Raw genomic sequence first — 23,251 nt, 5'->3', positions numbered from 1 at the left:
ACGCCAGCTCCTTTCACACTGTTTGTGTCTACTGCAAATATGTGTGTGTATATATATCAAATTTGGGAACTTCCTGTGTTTTTGAGAGTATAAATGTACTGTGCATGTCATAGTACTAAAGTGTGTGTGTACTTTTGACTATATGAATAAATGTTTGCTGCAGAGCGTTTGTGTTTCTGTGTGTGCGTATGTGTGAGCATCTACCTTGCCTAATCCCCTCTGTTGATTCCAGTCTGCCCAGTAAGTGAGGCAGGGGTGTGAAGCATTAGTCTAAACAGAAAACTGGCAGGCCATGTGTGTGTGTGTGTGTGTGTGTGTGCGCGCACGCAAGAGTGTGAATGAATCTTTGCCATGTTGTGACTGCTAAGGGAAAGTATGTCAGAGGTCTGAGCCCTACTTCATCTCCGTTTCATAATTTGCATGTGTGTCTGGACGTGTGTGTGTGTATGTGTGTGTAGGACAGGTCGTTTGTGTGCGCACATCGTCTACCTCATCAGCGTCTCAGAGCAGATGTTGATATCCACCCCTACAAAGCTCACACACTCCTGCACCACGCCGTCCAGCGCCGCCTTCAGAGCTCCCGCTGACACGTCGTGCTAGAGAAACACACAGCAAACACACATTAAGATTTGCATAGAAGCAGGTACATGGGTGTACAAACACACACACACACACACACACACACACACACACGACACACCCTGCCTCTTATTTTAAAACACACAGAGAGATACTGAAAGCAATATCAAGGTACACAGTGATGGCACTCATCAGGATCAACTTCATGTTATGGGGGGGTGCAAGATGTGAGTTATTGATATTTATTCACCAATAATTCAATTTTTGCAGGAAGATTATCCTTAAAGAGATAAACAGCAGCAGTAAGTGTTTGCAATAAAATACTAACAGATTGAAAAAGAGTACAAAAGAGAGGGAGAAGTTTGATTGACAGGTAGTGATGCAAAGAGAGAAAGAGTAAGAGAGCTGATTGACAGACAGAGGGAGCACAGAAGGGAAAAGGGAGAGCGAATGTTTAGGTTGGCTTGTCAACGATCTCTCTTTCTTTCCTGCTAACACAGTGTTCTCGTTACTGTAGCTCGCTGTCGATAAAGATCCTTCAAATGAACTCCTCACACTTCTCAACCACCAGCCAATCAACTGTAAAATCAGGACATATTTTTCCAAAAAGGCCAGAATTTGTTTCCTAATAAGGAGCAGGGACGACAGAGAGGAGAGGAGAGGAGAGGAGAGGAGAGGAGAGGAGAGGAGAGGAGAGGAGAGGAGAGGAGAAATATGTTGGGGGGAAAAGAGGAGGAAATAGCAAAATGCAAACATGAAAAATGACAGGATCAAAATAAAACTTAATCAAAACAAAACACAAAAATAAGACTTCAGAAATCCTCTGAGGTCAAGCAGCCTGTCTCCACTAGAAACACAGAAGCCCTTGGCAATGAGACAGGGCCAAATCACAGAGGGGTTCAGCTGTAGACTGATGTCTCAGCAACTGCTGGAGGATTAGCTGTCACTCTAAACTAGACTACTGTTGAGCTATGTGTGCGTTTTGTGCAAGTGTTTGTGTCGAACGTGACCGAGACTAGCATGGGTTGTGCTGTAACATGATCAAGCTTTGAACAAACCCTGGCTTGTAAATAGATAACAACAAGGCCAGCTAGCAAATGCACTCTTCTGTCAGCAGTAGCCGGACAGCAGGACAGATGAGGACAGAGAGGCCAACGGAGAACACAAGGGAAGTTTCACTATTATGTAGGGCCGTAGGGTTTGTTGTGGTCATTTTCATTTGTTTTACCCTTTTATTTTATGTTACTTTATTTTATACATTGGAGTATCTTACAGTACATTATGTTCTTTGATGTAGATGACAATCAGATTTAATGTAAGTTTTTGTTGACTTGCCTTGTCTTTTTCGTGTTGTGACTGTTAAATGTACCGGTTTTAAATGTGGACCCCAGGAAGACTAGCTGTGCTCTAGAGCGCAGCCAATGGGGATCCGAACAAATAAAGCAAATAAAACAAATAAAAAACTTGACCACAATTGAGACATTCACATGTATGAAGGTTTTCATCCAGGCTCAGCACAAACCTCCTTCCTCACACACATTACAATCATATATCCCATTCATCAGAGCCTGACGAACAAGCTCACAGACCTATTTTAAGAGCTGTTAAAACAAACCTACACCACTGATTAACGGTTGTCAACAATAATCATAATTATGGGATGCGCACACATAGACAAGACAAACATGTAACGATTAATCACGATGCCAAGAAGCAATGCTGAGAGGAAGCGCAAGCTCGCTGTGTCAACAATAAGTCTTCTGTTTTTACAGTCACTGAACTTTTAATTACATTTGAATGCTTGCACTGACACTTTAATTATTACAGGTGTATTTAAAGATGATACATTACTTCACAAGCACATTTTCAATTTCACTCTGCTATTGTGCATAAAAAAACTCATTAGAAACCTGGTTTGTATTTATAGTGTTCACCATAAATGAATGTGCAATCAGACAAGAATAGCCATATTATCCAATAAGTATCTCATAACACTGTAAAAATCTAGCATGAGCATGAAAAGGGAGTTTTATCAAAATATACTAACACAGCCTGGTACCTTTATTATTTCTGTGTCAATAGAAATGCAGAACCAACAAAGCTCTGCATACTTGAACATTAAATATGGATTAAACAAATGAAGTATTACCACTAGCACCCACACTGGCTGCTTAGTAATATTATACAAGTGAGTATAAAAGGTCTATGACTAAGTTCCTTCAAAAGGTAAGCACCATCTGTGTGATGGCAGCAGCTCTACTTCAATAAAAAAAATATTTTTAGATCAGGGCACTTGGTACTTTTTAATTAAATAAATGATCTCAACACTTCCCCCAGTACTGTTTACAGTTCTGCATGACTGGGACTGGAATAACCTCTCAGTCATTTCTATGTTTAATAAAAAATGAATTGTTTTTAATGAGCTCAGGTTTTGGGTTTAGTTATCCTCATGGCATGCAGGTTTTTAATGAATACTGTGATATCACTTTAAACCTCGCCTACAGTAAACAAGATAATAATTAGTATGTGACTCAGCAGAGAGGAGAAAACAGATAGAGACAGCAGGATGAAGCAGCGCCCCTGCTGACTGCTTCAATGACCTGCAGTCTGAGTCTGGGTAAGAACACCTCAGACTCTACAGCCGGAGGCATCTTGGAAATACTTTCCAAACAATACAACGTTCTCACAAATCTAGGACTGAAAGATTTATGACTTCCGGTGACTGGATATAGAAGGAGGAGAGAGACGTAGGTAGTTGGAGAGGGGAGAGAGGAAATCACCTGTAATGTCACACCGCAGAATAATGTTTTCACATGAGAAAGTTGGAGGTGTGAGAGGCAGCGTGAGTTTTAACCTGCAGTAAAATCCTAATGAATGTGTCTTCACATTCTTACTGAAACCTTATAGAGGTGGGAGCAGCAGAAGAGGATTTCAGGTACTGTCACTGTTAGCACAGGTGCACGTGAACGTTTAATTGGGGTGCATGTTTAGCATCTAAACCAGGACTACTAGGTGGTGTAAAGATACTTAAGAGAGATTTAAAACACAAGAACATGTTACGACCATCCTCCATTTTTGAAACCTCCTCTACTCTCCTGTTCTCTGGCCCCAGTGCGCAGACCCCCAAACCTCAAAATCATCCAGAGTCAATGGACTGGATCCTTATGTGAGAGGGTCATGTTTGAAATGGCCAGAAATCATCTGAAGAGCGCCAAGCAATACAAAAGAACAAAGTGCTTCTGTCTGCTCCTTAAGTGCTTAAACCCAGCACTAACAAACTGAAAACATTAATTTTCTTTTCTCTGTAATATATTTATATGTTTAGTGTAGTGACATCTACATTTAGATCTAGCCAAGAATTTAGATATAGATTTAGGTTTAGATTACCGGTAAGAGAGACATCAGTAAAAACTGTGAAAAATTATGCACATTGGTTGCCTCTGATGCTAATACATTACTGCAATTTGTAAGGGCAAAATAGAGGCGCAAAAGATCGACTCCTTTCATATTGTCAGTAGACGATTTTCCTCCTTGTTCTGACAGAGTAAGCTGCTACAGTAGTTTCCATGCAAACTGGCCAATAAGTTTCAGTGTGGTTTACAGATGTCCACAGATGTGGAATGAGCTTGACAACAATGTAAAATGTAATTATCTCTGTCTGCTTTTAAGAAGAACTGAAAGGAGCATTTGCTACTAAAATATGTTCAACTCATGGACCCTGAGAAGGTGCTCTTCATGTTTGGGACCATGTTGCTTGTTCCTTTGTGTTTAATTTGCTATTCCGTTGCTATTGTCATGTTTGTATACCTGTACTCTATTCTTACTTCTGTTCAAAGACTATACAAAAATCATTTGTAGCTGCGGTGTTTGTGCCCTCTGAGAGAACAGGAAAGTTAGTGTGTTCATTCAGGTGTCGAAGCTGAATACCCATGAATTCTAGAGAGTCATCTGACATTGGAAATTAATGCTGATTGTACCCTTTCACCAAGAAGAAAAAGCCAGATGTTTGTGGGTGTTAGTGGGGTTTTTAGTGGCTTCGGAGTCTGCTTGTTCTGGGAAACTTCTAAAATATTTGTGACCTATGAAATAGTTGGAGTATAGTCGCTCTAAATGTGTGTCCCACTTGTGCTTAAGTGTGACAATAAAAGGACTACTTCATATCTCTCACTTTCGTAATTATTCAATTACGCACAGTCTTGTTTAAATGCTTAAGGTTACCTCAAGGTCACTGCTTCCTTGACTGACAGGCTTCGGAGAACTCCCTCTTAAACATACTGTATACTATTCCAGGCATGTAGGCTTAGGGTGAGTGGGCGTGAGCTGGTGTGAGTGCGTCGGCGTGTGTGCGCATGCATGTGTGTGTGTTTTGCAGGAAGTGGAGAAACGGCCCTAAGGCATTCATGAAGGGTGTTGGAAAAACATAAAACTATCTAGTTGCTGTCATATCAGTTTCAGCTGCTGACTTATGACTAGCATTAAACTAATTTACACACACACACACACACACACACACACACATACACACATAACCCGAGGGACTGCAAAACAGAGCATGAGAAAATCACAGCACAGTCTCAGGTACAGGAAGTCCAAATAATACACTGACTTGAGCAGGATCTTTATGTTATGATAAAATCAATTTAGATTTTTACCAAATATTCCATGAATAAAAAGAAAAGAGGTTTGAGGCAATCTGGCCATTTTCTGTGGCACAGAAGTTAAGGAATATTTGTCCAATTATCCTTACTGTATGCCTTTTCCACTATCCTAAGTTTGTATGATTGCGTGGTTTAGTTACTTACAGTCTTAATATTTCACATATTGTAAACTGCACAACTCTTATATAAGAAGCCTGATATTGTATGGACTGCTGAATGAGACGACCAAACGTAAGTAAGTCGATTAAATAAGCAAAGGTACAGGTTATACTCATCTCCCAACCACACTCAACCCACAAATACACATACATACATGCTGTAAAAATACCTTTAGGGAAATAATTAAAATAGTAGCAAATAATGTTTGGCAGCTGATGCCAATGATCAAGTCTTTAAGAGCCTGACTTTTTTTTTTTTCCCATGCCTCAAAATAGCAGAGGCAGGAACTATCAATCACTGTCATCTTGCTCGCCTTCCTTCTCTCAGCTCTGTCTGCTCCTGTCTCCCCTAAAGGCACAACCATTCAGGAATGAAAGATAGCATGCTCAAGTGCAGTCACACACTCACACACTTGCACTGCTGAACAACACACGAAAAGCATTAGGCACAGTGGCCTAGGTGTGAAAGTGACATCACTTGCACTCGCTGCAAGTACAAAACCTCAAATATTAATACTGTTACCCGTCTCAATGGCTCTAATAAGCCACGCTGGGTTGCATCGTCCAAACTCAGCCTTATCCAGTTTCTAATTTCCCTGTTCAAACAACTGACACTGTGACAACAAGCAGCGACGTCAAACCAGATTCGAAGATGGGAGAAGTGGAGTCACTGGGACAAGTAAAAGAATTTAGGAGGGGGGTAAAAAAGTAGAACAGTTAAAAAAAAAAGGTGAGAGGAAGAATGACAGCTTCTTTAATATCCGGGTGGCAGGCAATGTTTTCTTACACAGCAGTGTGTGTCTGTGTGTGTATTCTTCAGTTGCAGTTAGTTTCACAGCCCTGGGGATTAGCAGCTGTCAACAAACCAGAGCAATTTAAGGAGCTGATTGACAGATGGAGGAGCTGTCCAAAGGCCACACCCCCCCTAAGTGTCAGGACACAAGCTTGCCATAGTGACCTCAACTGTCAGTACAACTTATCTGAAATCTATAAGAGCATCAGTGGTATTTAATCCTACTGTATTAAATACCAACCAAAAATACTAATAATATCGCATGTACCTCACAAACTCATTACCCAGAAAAACCCGTCTGCCAGTGCTGGCCTTGTGAGAAACGAGTTCCCACATCAACAGTTACGTCCAATCAGGTTTTAATGGGCCTCTCCTTTTTCGCCTTCAGCTCATTTCCTCCTTTCTCTCCGAGCTGTCACTCACTGGGTCAGCAGAGGGAGATAGAAAGAGGGAGCATGCTGTGCCAGCTGTCTAGAGTTACATCTGCCCTTATGCTTTTTGGGTCTAATGGTAATAAACTTTCAGAAAGCTCAAAATGCCACGAATTACACAAAAGAATCTGCAGGGGGGAAAAACCACATACATGAATGCACTTTTCTCACACGCACTTTTTCTTTAACTCTGAAGCGGCTTGAGTGTATGTGCGTGTGTGTGTGTGTGTGTGTGTGTGTGAACTCGCATGCAGGTCAAAGTGATGTCCCATCTCATATCTGTCAGCACCCGGAGTTTATTTACTCGGTTATATTATCATTTGTTGACCTAGTCACATGATCTGAGAGCGGGAGGTGCAGAACCCCGGGCACCCTGGGGAGCCCAGTCAGGACATGATGAGAGACACGGGCCTGTGACCTAACATACTCAACCACACACACATACACTTCAAGCTCTTGCACATTGTGACCTCCTACTTTCTCTTTTCAAATCTCCGTTTCTCCCCCCTTCACCCTTAAAACCCTTTCCTTTGACTTTTGTCACCCTCTACTGTCCTTTTTTAACCCCCGTTCCCTCTCCCTCGCGTTCGGACTGGTTGTCCACCGAGGCTCTTACTTTACACCACTGGATTCTTTTCCTTGTTAACACTGACACCGATGCTCAGACGGCCAGCATCAACAAATGATGATACTTTTTTAGCCCTGACTTTCAGCTGCTAAATGTTTGACATTTTGACACTGAGAGAAGCATACATAAAAGTTTAATCCGTGTACATAAGGCTTCTCCATAACCCCAAGGAGAAGTGAGTTGAACACCTCACATGAGCTCAGCCACGATTAACCCGGTTTATCGACAAAAATGACTCATCAACAAGTTTCTTAAGTGATCAACTGTTAATCTGTCAGCCTCATGACATAGTAACACCTCTCTCTCTCTCATTATTGCCTGATGCTTTGGTATCTCTATCAGAACAACAGTGATTCTGCTAATTTAACACCAATGGATTTGTCCAGTGAAGAAAGAACAAACTCATGTTCCCACCCTCCACCTTTCCTCGCACCTCTGGCATCACGTATTAGTGGTTGAATGAATATGAGCACTTAGCAGTCAGACATAGGCTCTTGACAAGTGTGTATGCGGACGGCAACAAGGTTGAACTGTACTCTGTCATTAAACTTTTGCATGAATTACTCAGGTTGAGTGACCAATTAAAAGGATAGTACAACAAATAATTAAATTACTGACATCTGTGGGGAAAACTACCAAACCTTTCCTGAAACCTGCACTCAAAGAGTTTAGTAAAGTAATCATCAGTCACACCAATTCAATTTGTTTGTGCACTCAAAAAAATATTGTGCTCAAGTTAAATCTAAATATTTTAAGTGTAGGCCCCATTTTGACAGCACCCCATCAAGACCCAGGTGACTCCAAAGTGCTCTCAACAATTTGTGCATCGTTTGTTGTATAATTGCTTGATTTTTTTAAAGCAAAACAAACATCTGTGCTTCATTATTACTATAATGCTCATAACTTGAGAATTAATGAAGCCTAAATGTCTTGTTTTGCTCGCTCAAAAAACTAATGAGTCACCACTTTGGAGTAATTTGGACATTAATGAGGTGATGAGGCCTGTGCTTAAAAATGTAAATGTAACAGTGACAGAGCAGAAGTGTTTATATTGCACACAACACTCATGATGCACAAACAATTCATAATGGTTTGATGGTTTACAGTAAATCCTTCAACTTAACCAGAGGTATAAACATAGACAAACCCTAATTTTTTCAGTGAAATTATATCGGAAATCAGTCCAAAAGACTGGCTCAAGTTTATATCATGATTAATTTCATTATTCAACACTTTTTACTACATTAATCTGAGCCTCCAGAGCCCTCCAAGTGTAAAAAGCTCTCAGTCTTCATCACGCTCTGTCCATCTTGTTTTGATCCAGTTCCATCCTCTCATACCATTTTCTTCCAGTATCTATCTATATATGGAGAACAATTGTCCATTAATAACTGGTGTAAACAGTATGCACACTGACCTTATGCTTGTCTTGTCTGCCTCACACAATAACACACAATGTTGTTTCATCTGCACACACATTTGAACACATATGGGCAAGGAGCAGAACGGACACAAGCAAAAACAAATGTCCAAACATACGTCATCGCCCGAACTTCCATTAATTGAATTTGCTGTCAGCCTTAACATCATCTGTTGACACAGGCCTTTGCCAAGTTTATCTACTTCCCTGCTCGCCTCTCTTCTCTCCACCTGTTTAACTTTTTCCTCATTTGTCCACTCGTATAAACTCACGCTGCAGAGTCTACTTTCTGTTGTCTTTACTTTTTCCTGAAACGCAAAGGTCACATCTAAACTCTGGAAAAACTGTGAGTGAAAATAACTGAATAACTAAACAGATCAGACCCATAGACCACTCGTAAAGACGGATGAAGCCTTCACGACATCACCCACGCACTTCGGATGTGACACCAAGCAAACACCCACCTGTCACCCACAGCTGCTCTGCCCGTCGCCCACAATGCATAACTTAAATTTATCTAAGAAAGTCAAATTATCTGTGGAGATCAAAACTGTTTTGTCAACATGTTTATTTCTGCTGTGAACCTGAGCATTTAACATTGGAGTCTATTGAGATTGACTCACTTTTGCGGCCAGCCTCAAGTGGCCATTTGAGGAACAGCAGTTCTTTTTTGGCATTTCTGTGTTGGCTTTATTTTTCAACGCAGTATTTTTTAAATGGACAAGTTCAGTGTTGTTATGGTTTTAATGTGTTTCAATGTTATCTTTCCTTAATCTCATTCCTTTTCTGAAAGATGGTTGTGTGTTGAGTAAACTTAGCTGCCCTTTTGGTGAGGACTCTCTCAAAAGAAATTGAGAGAAAAATAAAAACTACACTTGCCAGATCTTCCTCCGGCAGACAGCACAACAACAATACTCATGTGTACAATAATGGTTTATTGCTAATGTGCTTTTATACCAATACGCAAACCTCACACACACACACACACACACTTGCCTGCTCAGCCCTTTGCTTCAGTTCTAACTCGCAGCAGATGTTCCCCTGCCCAGGGACAAGAGGCTCTAACCCACAATGAGCATCTCAAAACACACGGTTACCTGGTATGTCCCGATGCCGATGTGTTTTGGATCAATCTTCACGAGCTCAGCCATCGGATCCTGGACACGTCTTCCAATGGACACTGTCGACACACAAAAACACCACACAAAGAGGTAAACATGTGATATACGTCTCATGAGATTCTGTGGTTTGTGTTTTTTATGAACTTGCTATCAGAATCTCAGTTATTGAATATGCAAATCCATAATATTTATAATTGCTGAATATGCAAATAGCCTGCATATTACAGCGCTGGCCTGAGGGTAGGCCAAACCTAATTGTCATTCCTCCACCCCCAATAATAATAATTAAAGCTGGCTTTTAACTGTCTGCACCTGTCATTTGGCTTCCTGATAGATGCGGCAGGCACAAACCTTTAAAACCACTAATTCAATCACACCCATATACACCGGCTCATATAGCTAAATGCAGTGCACAAATAAACACACGCAGTCCATATCGACCAAAGTGAGGTTTTGCTTTTAACGATGGAGTCTGTAAGGCTTCAGCCTGCTGCTGCTGCACATGAAGCCAAATGTCTTTTCCATGAATAAGTTGGCAAGGCCCAGTGACAAGGAGAAAAATTACAAACAACCTTACTCGCATACACACCATAATACATGACATCACCCCTCGACACACACAGGCACACAGAGAGGAGGAGGAGGAGGAGAACAACACAGCCAAACAACTGTTCTCAAATCCATGAAGAAGACAAAGAGGACATGTCAGCTGTGGGTGTTAACACCATACATTGTTCTTTCTTTGTTATTCTTGTTATTTTTAAAGCCAGAATAAATGACGCCCTGAAACATCAGTCATATATTTGAGTGCACAAAATGTTCAGAGTTCAAACGAGGTATAAAGATTGACCCTGTGTTATCCACTTTAAATTAAGGATTTCAAAATACACTCTTTGATGAATCGAAACTTACAGGGTACAGTTTGTCCCTTCCTCCATCCTGCCTGTGAAGTGGCTCGTCAATGTTTTGTATATGTATATTTTGTGTACGTTTGAATTTCAGTGGTCAGCAACGCAGTTTGCTGCATGAGACATGTCAGACTTAGATCTTTGAGGCGGAACGGACAGACAAAGAGAAGGAGAGGGATGGGATGTAATAGAGAGAGTATGTCTGGAATCAATGGCTTTCCTCTCCTCTCTCTCCTCTGGCTGCGGTGGGAGGCTGCTGCCTGAGATAATATTTAGACAGGGATGGAGTTTCAACCCTGGCCTTGCTCAGTGCACCACCAAAACTCTCCAATAGTCTTTCCATCTATTCTGTCTCCGACTCCCTCGCTCTCCTTCCCTCCCTCCCTCTCACTGAGCGGGGCCGATTTGTAAATGGAGTCCAGCATAACTCTCCAGCACTTATTGAAAGTTTATGAGCCAAATACAGCACTACAAAATTGGGAAGCAATGAGGACAGACACAATAAAGAAAGGCCCTCTTCAGATACAGACACATCTCTTGGGAGGACTGGAAGAATGTGACGTGCAGCGCTCTGCCGGCTCAGGAGGGGGTTGGGGGGTTGGGGATGGTGAGGGGGGGCGGCTGCAATGCAGCTGAACTTTTCTTGCAGAGTTTGAGGTGAAAAAAGTTAAGTGAAATTAGTTCAGCTTTCGAAGCACAGCCTGCCCTGTCATACTGCAACTGGCAATCAGTCAGTGACAATGACCCAGGAAAGCCTATCTGTGCTGAGTTTTCACTGCGGTCACGCGTGACAAATCTCTTGCTCAGTCTCATACACGAAAAACTCAAGATAAAAGCTAAACACAAAAAACAGCCCTCCTGAAGCACGGCTGGAATATTGCCTATCACCACTAGGTGTCCCCAGCTCTTCTGTGTTTAAACAGGACAGATGGAGGGTGCCTATAACTCACAGTTTCCTACATACTATACTACTGTACATGGCCACTGGTATACAGTAGACAGAGGCAGAAACATGCACACCCCCCTCGAGGCAAAACAGACAGACAGAAACACTCTGTCACCACATCTGTGACCGGAGCGTCCCGGCCGAGCAGCCCCCTCTTTTTATACCCATCCAAAGTCAGACGCTGTAGATTTCTCATGGCTTTCATTAGAGGTATAAATATGGCTTTCCATGGCTCTCAGTGCTGCTGACCACAGGAAACTAGTGAGGAATAATTCAGCCTCACTTGATTTACGGCTTTTATAGAGGAAGTCTGCTGGAAACATTGGTTCTCCAAAACTCAGTGTGATTTTTTTTTTTATTCTGCTGTGTGATTTTTTTTTATTCTGCTGTGTTTTCACTGATGTCGTACAGTACTGTATGTGGACCGAGTGAGGGAGAGGAGGCAAATGAGTGGATGAGGCACAGGAAAGAAGGAGAGACAAAAGGGAACCTCAGAAATTCACTGATCATGTAACAATACTGTTGGGAAAAGAGTGGAAATAGAACTGAAACAAAAAAAAATGTGGTCATATTTTTTTGAAAGGAATATAGATGCCAAGAGTATATTACCTTGTTGTCTGGCAAAATGTTTAATCACTATCAGAAGCTTGTGTACCTGCACTCCTGAGGTTGGGGTCCATGTCTGGCATCTCTTTGACTGCCTCAGGGCTCACGCTGTAGATGGATGCTCCTGCCTCATTGGTTATACTGGGGAAAGAAAGGGAAGGAAAACAAGTCAAAGACTGAATGTAAAAAAAAAGAGTGGGAGGAGGAGTTGAAGGGCCTTTTATAGAAACATGGAACAAGAGGCGAGTTGGCCAGTGGGGGAGAAGGTGAGATGGGAAAAGCACAGTAGTTATTACTGCTTAAAGACATAATGGCAAAGCTATCAAGGAAAATCACCACTGCCTGCACCTTAAATGATACAGCTGACAACTTCTCATACTGGTTTCTTACTTGACCCTGGTTGATCTTTTGTAGTAAAAGACTGATTATCATTAGCACATTGAGGCCAAAATAGCATTGTCATTTGTAGCTCTACCTTAACATTGACGGCACAATTGCAATCTTTCAAGAGCTTCTAGGTATTCTTATTCATATGATGGCAGGTGTAAAGAACCACATGAAGAATAAAAATGAGCCATTGGCTTCGTATTTAACTATTGCTGCTAAACGTATACATGTTTAAGTGAGTCATATAATTCGGATCGACTCCCTTTCACATTGAAATGAATGACACTTTAATGACAGGGCAGTATGATGTGTTGTGTGTTTGATAAAGGCACAGACACTGAGTCAGCAGACCTATGCAGCATATTTACAATTTATGTGACACTACTGCCATCTAGAGGTCATGGTGGTCTATGACTATTTGTCAGTATAGAACGGTTTTGATATTGCAGTCACATTTATTTGATAAGGTGCCCACAAATAATGTGTTGTTGGTGTCATGATTGTGATACTGATACTTTGTCCAATATTGGTCCAACTTAAACCTAAAATCTTTTTTGTTTTTACCCTTTTTAAAATAAGTTTGATACACGATTCTTTCACTGAAGTCAAAATAATCTGCTTTTGTTCATTCTTATGTGAACCTGAAAACAAAACAGACTTATTTGTGTACATTGAATTTCCAATTTTCCACTGTCAGATTGCTTGGAGGTGTACTTCAGGGAGTCCAATAAAATATTTGAGACAGAAAATAAGCACAGTTGCTGCTTGATTCACAGGTCTCCAAGATTTATATATTGTGTCACTCATACCAGCAGCTATCACACACACAACAATCACTTCCTCTGTGACAAAATCACTGAACAATAATTGAAAAAGTACATAATATATTTTATTTGTTCTAATTCTCCCCGAAATGGAATCAGATTTCAGTTGAACATTCAGGTGAAAAAAACTGATGTCCATGTTTCCACATTTTTACAATTTCAAATTTTAGTCTAATGGCAGATTCAATCAACTCAAACGTGGTCCATCATGAAGGGTCAATCATTCATTGCACCTTTATGCAAAGACTGTGGCACTGTGTTGCATTGAATGGAAACGATGACTTGAGGGGCTATTGAAGATGGAAAACTTGGAAAAATAAAAGAAAATACTTTCGGACAAAGCGAGGAGAAGATATGTTTTGAAAATGAATGAATCAATGTTTAATGAAATTTCTTAGAAAAGAGGAACTATTAAACGCACAGTATGTAACGGAAGATTAATAAAAACACATTTATTCAATTGCATACATCTATTTCTCTGTTGATGTTTTTCGCATGTCAACCTCAACATCTGAAATGAACTAATTCAAACTGGTTTAATGTGACAACAAATGATACCACTTTCTACATTAATGTATTCAGGTTAAAGTAGGCTGCTTATCATCCTTCACAACACAGACAGGACGGTGGGACAACAAAGCCACTGATACCCGCGATAATGCTGCCGACCTACAACCGAAGCTGTCGTATTGTTTAGTGTTCCTTCTCTCTCGGGTGAATGGAGAGAGAAAGGGAGGATTGGAGGAAGAACGAGGGGGGAGGTTTCCTCAGGGGTGACCAGTATGATGAGGGGGTCAGCACAAAACTCAGAGTGAGGCCTTCTGTGGTACACACACACACACACACAAACACACACACTATCCTAAAGGCCTGGACCTTGCCACAACAACCTTGCCAATTATACGTATCTTGTTAATGAGGAGTGGCAGAGGCCTTCTGATGAGAATCACATTTAAATGAACTTGTCCTCCCTCCCTCCCTCTCCTCCTCTCTCTCTCTCTCTCTCCCATCCCCTGTATTCATCCCTTCCTCCGCCCCACTGTTCTTTTTGTCAGCTCCTTATCCATCGCGCTGACAGCTGACATATCGCCATGGTGACGCCGCTAACGAGCACTGGCACATGACCTTCAAAGAGGTCAGAGCAGAGCTGGTCATTAACCCGACACACACTGTCTCTCTCACGCATACACACACACACACACACACACACACAGAGGGGACACACACATATACACATAAGCAAGTTAATTAATGCTGAGTAAGTTGCATAAGATAAATGAGTGAATATTATATTAAAAAAAATAATCATCCAAAATCCACAAAACTTCAGTCTCATGCTGCTCTCTTTTCTCAGTGTTAACACAAATGACCACAGCTTTCAATTAGAGAGAAAACACAGGACACACACCTCTAACCTCACTCTCTGCTCTCATTCAGAGTCGGCAGGACAATGGAGGTCAAGTGAATGAGTGTCAGTGCCTCAACTAGTTTTGTTTAAGAAACAGACAGAAAGACAAAAAGAGAGGAAAGAATAGATGTTGGGGGGAGGGGGGGGGGCATGAGTAAAAAAAAAAAAATAGTGAAAAGGTATCGTTAAACACACAGGAGAATAGGGAGAGAGCAGAACGGGAGGCCACCAGCCCCTATCATGTCTAACTTAATTAAGGCTGCCGCTGGGGCAGCTGGGTAACCGCACTGTCATGGATACAGCTCTGAGCTCTCATTGCCACGGTGTCCACGGCCGTCGCCATAGTCGGGGCATCGTCCTGGCAGTTAGCAGAAGGTTGTCAACTCCACAGCTCTCTGGCCTAAGTGGGTGGATGGAGGGTCGAGATGCGTGGACACACACACACACACACAACCACACAACCACATACACACACACATTCTGAGACACAAAGTCAATGGTCGCCTCTTGGTGTAAAGCGATGACTTGGCGGGCCTGTAGGGTTATCATACATTCACACTCTCTGTTGCTCTCTCAATTGTACACACACATAAACACAGATCTGCCTTCAGCCCTGTCCCATCCTGGGGCAAAGTCACCAAAACTGGCTCCTCTATCCGTTCCCCTCCTGGTTGTCTTTGAGACACACCCTTGGGCCTGACACACACACACACACGTCGTGACTGGCCCCCTGCTGCCCCTCAAGAAACCCAACATTGGAAGAGATGGATACACACTTTGATACCTCATTACAGCCTCCTGGCATACACATCCTTAATCTTAATTAAAAACAGCTCATCATATCAGTCAGAAAAGAAGACAGGCAATAATATCACCAGCTTAACTGATACAGAGGACAAAAAGTTGGAAGGAGGGGGGAAGGGGGTAGCGGGCAAGAAAGTGAGCAGGGACATACATTTAAATTTTAAGGTTAAATGATATATAAAAGATATACAAATGCCTACATCTTAATATGTCGCTGAACAGTACATGAAACAAGGACATTTTTAAGGAGGCTAGGCCTCATGAATTAAAAAAAGAATGTACTTAATAATGCATGTGTGTGTGTTTTCAAACTGGGAAAGATTGACTTATTATCGGCTTCTCCAAACGGTAAAAGCACTGAAAAGAAGAAGACAAGCCACATATTTACCCGACTAAAGCACCTTCATCAAGCTCGTTAAGCTGAAAGAACGACAGATTGTCCTTTCATAAATGTAGTAATAGTGCAGCAGCAGAACATTATTTTCCTTTGAATCTCCTGTTCAAAGTACAGTGTTGATCTTACATAAAAGCTGTAGATTTCACATAGTGGGAAGTGACATATTTCAGCGACATTTTCTCTCACAATGAAAAAACTACACTATTATTAATATGCATCTATATACGATTGAGTAAGAAATCTAAATGAGCTACGATTCCACTTCACTGCATAAACAACCATTTACTTGAGAGCGGCTATATCAAACTACATATGCCATCTGATGAAAATGTTACCTACAGTACCATGAAGTCACTGAAGAAGTAAATAGAAAATTCACTACTAGCCATCTATATGGGTATAGAGTCGGGCACTTGAGAGCGAGTACCTACACACTCACACTCACACACACAACTATATAGTGTCATATTTCATTGACTTAATCTGTCGCAGCATTTGTTCTCAACTCAAGACTGTATTCAAGATAACTGGATTGCCTAATTTTGTAGCAGTATGAGCTGTGATGTCACATATTAACAACCCAAAACACACTCATATCAACCCACACACACACACACAAGTTTCTCTGTCCCGGCTGCTCAAACAGCTTGGGTCCATTGTTCAGTCAGCTGCAAAGCTTGACCTCAGGGAGAGAAATTGAGGGATGCACCATCTCTCTCTCTCTCACACACACCCACACACACACACACACACACACACACAGACAGACACACACGTCGGGTCTGAAGACGATGACATTTTTCACAGAGAAAAGCGTCCAAATGGCAGGTGTCAGGGGCCGTCAGTCTCTAGAGAGGCGCTAGAAGGCAGGCGGGCACACGCACACACACAAACTCCAACTGCCAGTGTGAGGCACGTCTGAAAAGAGCAAAGCCTCACAGACACTTATGTCAATCTGGTAGCAGGGAAGGCCTGCACTCGTGTCACGCAAAAACACACACACACACACACACACACCCCAAATCCCAAATCCACACACAGCATGTCAGACGGACTCATGTTTGTCACACGCAGGACCATCGCAGGGAACAGTGGCACCCTAGGGGAGGACGGCATGAAGGGAGGGGGACGACGACGGGACAGAGGCTGACCACCAGTCGGGCATGATGGGAGGAGGCGGGTGAGTGGGTGTGGGTGATACGGACGAGGCCGACAGATATATTCACAATCCACCACCTGTGCCCGTCGTCACTCACAATGAGCTACACAAACACAAGTATGTTTCTTTTTAGAGAAACGTTGCTAAAGTTGGCTGTGGTCTAATCTGTTGTAATATATCAAACTGACGGTCAAAGGTCACAGGCCAGTCAAGGGAAACTATGCAAGTCCGGTAGCTTTTCCGCTGTTTTGCTAACCCTCCTCTCAGCCATGTGCATTTGTTTACAACGAAGCCGGCCAAAAATCAATACATGGAGCGGTGGATGACTTTACATGACATATACAATGTCGTGACGTGTATATCTGTGTAGTCTTAAAGCAGAAATAAGCGGAATATTTGTGTTAATATAAGTCTTAAATAGTTATATCTTCCGACAGCAATCACTTACATAGAGTGTTTGGTCCGAAACACGGGTCTGTCAGTCACTCTGCTCTGCTGTAAGCTGAGGAGAAAACTTCTTGTATACTTCCTTGTATCCTACAACCTTTATCCAATGAGGAGAGAGAACGGCATGAAGGGCTGTGTGTGCAGCCAAGGGATGCGCGTGAATGTGGTGACGTAGGGACGAGGACCAATAGATCCATGACGAGGGCGGGGACTGCTAACTCCATCGGCTGACAAGAAGTTAGCCAAAACGACCGGATCGCTTACTTCTGCTTTAACTGTCATAAACAAGAGATTACGGGTTAAGGAGCACGTTTGTGTGCCAGTGCGCAGAGACGAGAGCAGGGGCACTGGGGCGGTGGCCAGGTACTGCACTGATGTTGCAATGTTGGTTTTCAGCAATGAGACGCCAGGTGGAAGGCAGAGAGCCTCCGTTCTCACTCTTAACAAGTCACAAGTCATGTAGTTAACTATCACAATTACTCCAGAGCTTTTTAATTAAGGTAAAAATGTAGCATAGCCACAGGAAAATCCGGCTTTGTTTCTCTTTAAGCCCCCCGAGGTAAAGGTGCAATTTGTGATATTGGGCAAAATAAATAAAACAATAACATTTTTCTAAATTACACTTCGGTAATAAATTTTCCTTAAGGGATGTGCAGTCCTCTCCGTCACTATTTTTCTTGCCTTCACTACTTCACGTTTCAGCCTCCAAAGTTATGTAGCTCCTCTAAGACACAGAGGGTGTGATTCAAGGACAGCCCACTCTTCCTTCTGCAATCCTAACCTTCAATGCAGCACTCTCTGTCTCTCTCTCTCTCCACCTGTCAATAAACTCATTGTTGGCTTAAAAGAAGCAAATGAATGATTACAAATGAATGGATTATCTAAGGATATTTCTATGGTTGCATACTGAACCTAAACAAATGTAATTCCATAATTTTGAAGGATTTGTATTCATGCTATTGTCTGGTATTACACTTTTCTTTTATACTTTTGTACCACATCCATATGTGTTTAACATTTCCAAAGTTGTCTTGCTGTCCTAACCTTTCCTCTCTTATGAAAGGAAAAGTACACTGAGGCCTTTCCATGCCTCTAAATCTATCCGTCCCTCTGCACCTCCCTCTATCCAACCTTCAGACCGTCGGTGAGGCCCAAGTGCCTGGATCTCGTTCAGTCATCACTGGTCCTGCCACTGTATGTTCATCACTCACTCGGCCTGGCCCTGGGAGCACGCCCGGACACAGGACATGACAGGGGATACACACAGCCGCAGCCACACACAGTCATATATACAGTCTACAACACTGTCCTCCAGGTCTATCAACTAGCCAGTAATAATGATCTCATCCCAACAGGAGTGGGCTAGGGGGCAAGACGGTCAAGGACTTATTGTAAGCATGCCTCAGTCAGAGCAGGCATGCACTGTTGGCTATTTGAATAGGTTTCCTGCTGCAGCTACTTGTCCTGCCCTCAGACATTTTCAAGTATGAACCAGTCAAGGAGAGAATGATGACTACTCCTAGAAAGAGAGATGCATGGCCTACTACTTTTACACACTACTGTGTGTGTGAGTGTGTATCATCATCATTGCCCAAAGATCTCCCTAACCTTAGCCCACATATTCTTGCCCTCTGATCATTAAACTCAGCTTGTTACAACCAGTGTCAACTTGTCATTCTTCAAGCACACACAGTCCCAGAAATATTATTAAATGCATTTAAAGTCAAGTTGAACAGCCTAAATACCTCAGCTACAGAGGGTTAGGAGAAAAATCATGAAGTCAATAAGTCGAACATAATGACAGTAACTCTCCACAATCAGCCTTTTGTTGCCTGTAAATGATTTCTCAATACAAACAGAGAAGGGAATTTGTTTTGCTCCAGAGGAAAGTTGCTCTTCGTAATGTTTCCTCCTAACCACTCATGTTGAAACTTGAAAAAAAGTGTTTTCTCCGGTACTTCAACAGATGGATATGCAAACAGGTTTGTTTGCTTAGTTAAGTACGGTCGTTAAGCCGATGACAGGTCGATCTGTGAGCTGCCAGAATTTGTAAAATCTTCTCTCCAAAGGTACAGGAGTTACTTCTTTGAGGGTCAATAAGCATATCAGGGATCGTCTTCCCTGCCAATCAGCTACAACACTTTCTGACGAGGGCGACACAGAGCAGTGTGCGTCACCAAGGAAAGCACTCCACTGAAAACCGCACACACACACACACACAAACACACAAGACATCTGTCTGGCCAGCACTCTTATGAGCTTTGACAAAGCCTGCATGCTCTACCAGTCAGTGGTAAAGCGCAATGACAGACAAGGTCATGCTGCACTGGCCTGTCAGGAGCCAGATAGGAACGAACACACACACGGCCACACACACACAGAGTGAGCCATGAGCAGGTGTTAATAACAATAACCAGGCTATCAAACAGACACGTATTTGCACATATACCTAACACACATCCATATACATGCAGTCTTAAGCCATCAAAACGTATGAAATAATTAAGTTTGATGTGTTTTTTTAACCAATACGTCATAAACTGACGTCCAGCGGGAGGTCTTTAAATTATTGGGGCACAGCTGTATGGCAGATAACCTAATGTGCATTCAGTGGGGGCCATCACAGGCACAGACAAACCTTGTCAGCTAAATAATACCTCATGCTGTACAATGTCCTGCAGGATGCAGGTCATTCATAGAGGCATTGTTCAGGCTTAATCATGTAAGGTTACTTTGTTGTAAATCTAATAGGGGGATCTGGTGATTTTTTTCCCCTCACTCAGCAAAGACAGGAGTAAAAGGTTATGTGTGATGCAGCTGAGAGTTAACTGTGAAATAGTTTGATTGCATAAGTTTCTTCCTTCCGTACTTGTACTTATACTCTCTACAAAAACTACATTTGTGGGAAAATCATGATGGACATGGACTCATGATGTAATGGTCAATATTAGCATCCAAGACAAACAACTTCATGCTTGTTTGTTCACAGCGATGGTGGAAACTGCTGCCAAAATATTCATGAGGTCATACACTTGTTATTAAAAAAAACAATCTGAAGCAAGTCATCATTTTAATGCGAGATAACACAACTGAAGAGATAAGCAGGCTGACTCTAAAAATGTAATATGTTATTTCATGACCAATAGAAAGGGGTTAAATAAAGCTTAATTTTACCAATAATGCTACTTTCTACATTCAAACTCTGGGCTTTCCAGGAATGTTTGGTGATGCAGCCATCTAAGTCTCAGTGAAAAGTGTTGTACAGTAGGCTGGAGTTTGGTGGTTGTTACATTTAAAAAAGTTAAGGGGTGGTTATTGAGTTAAGGCGCTGAAGTGAGAAATTACCCTTTAGACAGTGGAACAGTGAAAACACATGATCCATTGAATCTCTATTTCTGCAGCTCTCCCCAGCATCTCATCGCCTCCATCAACAGATAACATGGATCATGAAAACCTTCAGATAAAATAAGTATTTTTACTCCATTGTTTAAGAGAATTAATCATCAGTAACATTATTTACTGACTAATACCTTAACTCAACACATTTGTCTGCTCAAACTCCTCAAAACAAGCATTTCACTGATGACATCTGGTTTTTATGGGCATATTTTTTCCATTTTCCAACATTATGTAGAGTTAATGGTTCATAAAAAATACAACAGAATAAAATGACATAATATAGTTGAGATCCTAAATGGAAAAACTTATTTCATACCTAAAAATAGCACCTTTCTTTTATCCAACAAAAAATGTATAAATAATCCACCTAATCCTATCCCTGCCTGCAACATGCATCTAACCTTAGATAAATGATCTGCCTGGACATTACACTGACTGGCCTTTCACACACTTTCACAGCTATTCATCCATCTACATGACACTATTTAGACATACACACAAAGATACACAACCTTGTGCCCTTGCATGGTTGTCTTTAGAAGAGCCCTCACTCCGTACAAATTATGGAGGAAGTGACTCAGTGAGTGTGATGAGTCTACTTGAACAGGACTAAGGCAATGAAAAATGCATACTCACGCACGCACACTCCCGCACGCACACACACAAAACACAAGTAAGGATGTCCTGCAGGCTGCCATTTCTGGCTGTCATTCCAGCTGAGCACTGAGGCAGAAGGACACAGAGAGACAGACACGCGGGTGGAGAAGAAAGGGTGGAGAAGGGTGGGGGTGGTGGTGACACAATGAAGGCTCATAGGGAGACAGGAAGCAGACGGCGCAAATGAGGCTGAGGTCTTTAATGAACTGCTGCACTGTCAAGGTGGAGCGGAGCAGTGGAGTGGAGACCTATACGCATGCACATGTGCTTGTACAGGTACACACACAGAGCCATAAAAACCACAGTCATATAATACCTCTAACAGTGCTTGTGCCAAAATGTAAAAAAAAAAACCTTTCAACACTGTTAATGTCACATTTTTACTGACTGATCCCACCTAACAAGGTAATGACGTTAAAAATCCAAAACTGCTCCTCAATCTGGTAAAATAACACAATGAAGACGAAATATAACCTCACTCTCGCTCCTTTAACACACACACACACACACACACACACAGGATTTTTGTTTTTGAGCCAGAATACGTCTTTCCAAGTGCACAGCTGTTTTTAGTAGCTGGATATGACAAAGAAAGAGCAGAAAAAAACACAGAAAGCCAAAGAAACACAGATGGTAAGGTGGAGATGGAAAGTGGAGTCAGTGACTTTGTAAATGCAGCGAAACAGACGAGACAGTACTGTATGAGCTCGGTCTGTGCAGCGCGTGTGTCAGTTTCCCATCAAAGACTTTCTACAACAATCGATCAAAAGTGGTTTGAAGCAACTTGGGTACAAGGTCAACGAACAAAAAAATGCTCATACATATAGAATCGTACAAAGTGTACCAGAAACTGGGTCAATTAATTGTACTGTGGACATTTCACAGCAAGCACTCAGACCCCTCGCTGTTCCTGATGCTACATCGCTATTCTCCGTCATTGCCATCATCCTTGTTGCTGTGGTAATGAGGTTTCCCCTAATGGCAGGTCAGGGTCAGCCGTGGGTCAGTCAGCAGGGGAGTAAGACCCTCACGGTTACTTACAACCGTCGCTCCTTGAGGCCTGCCCCCCTATCATCATCATCCATCAGGGGACTTTTGGTCGAGCATTCACACAGATATCTTTAAAGGGTTTTGAATTAAGAACACAAACACACATCACTAATTTAGCCACAAGGCACACGATCATAAATCCAACTCTAAATATTGTATATTTCTGTTCTGTTTAGATGCAAGGTATCTAAAAAAAAATCATATTATCTTTTATTGACACAAAGAGATCGATGGTTTTGTTTTATTTCATTATTCATTAAAAATTATTTACAGATTTTTTTTTGTAATTAATGTTCCTCATACAGGCTGAGATTTGTGTAACATATCTCTCTCACTTCTATGGCTTTTACAGTGGAGTTGAAATTTCATTTTTGTCAATCAATTTCATGTTAACTCCACCCAGACATCACATATATCCCACACCGATGTGCAAAGTGGGCCCATACCCCCGGGTCTTGTATTTCAAAAACA

General features: G+C 41.9%; 1 protein-coding gene across 1 annotated transcript in view; it reads right to left on the bottom strand.

The window, feature by feature from the left end:
* The window catches only part of srbd1 (S1 RNA binding domain 1), a 45,781-nt gene that overhangs the window by 9,077 nt on the left and 13,453 nt on the right, over positions 1-23,251 (bottom strand). The window contains exons 14-16 of the mRNA XM_085799577.1: positions 12,298-12,389; positions 9,765-9,847; positions 490-596 (exon numbers count right to left, since the gene is read on the bottom strand). Of these exons, the coding sequence (XP_085655703.1) occupies positions 490-596; positions 9,765-9,847; positions 12,298-12,389 (282 nt within the window). The remainder of the gene's footprint in view (positions 1-489; positions 597-9,764; positions 9,848-12,297; positions 12,390-23,251) is intronic.

The sequence above is a fragment of the Trachurus japonicus genome, chromosome 15, assembly GCF_045865225.1.
Source record: "Trachurus japonicus isolate A0001 chromosome 15, Traja_1.0".
Classification (NCBI taxonomy): domain Eukaryota; kingdom Metazoa; phylum Chordata; class Actinopteri; order Carangiformes; family Carangidae; genus Trachurus; species Trachurus japonicus.
The sequence above is the reverse complement of the archived record's forward strand: the minus strand, read 5'-3'. Positions and strand labels throughout refer to the sequence as shown.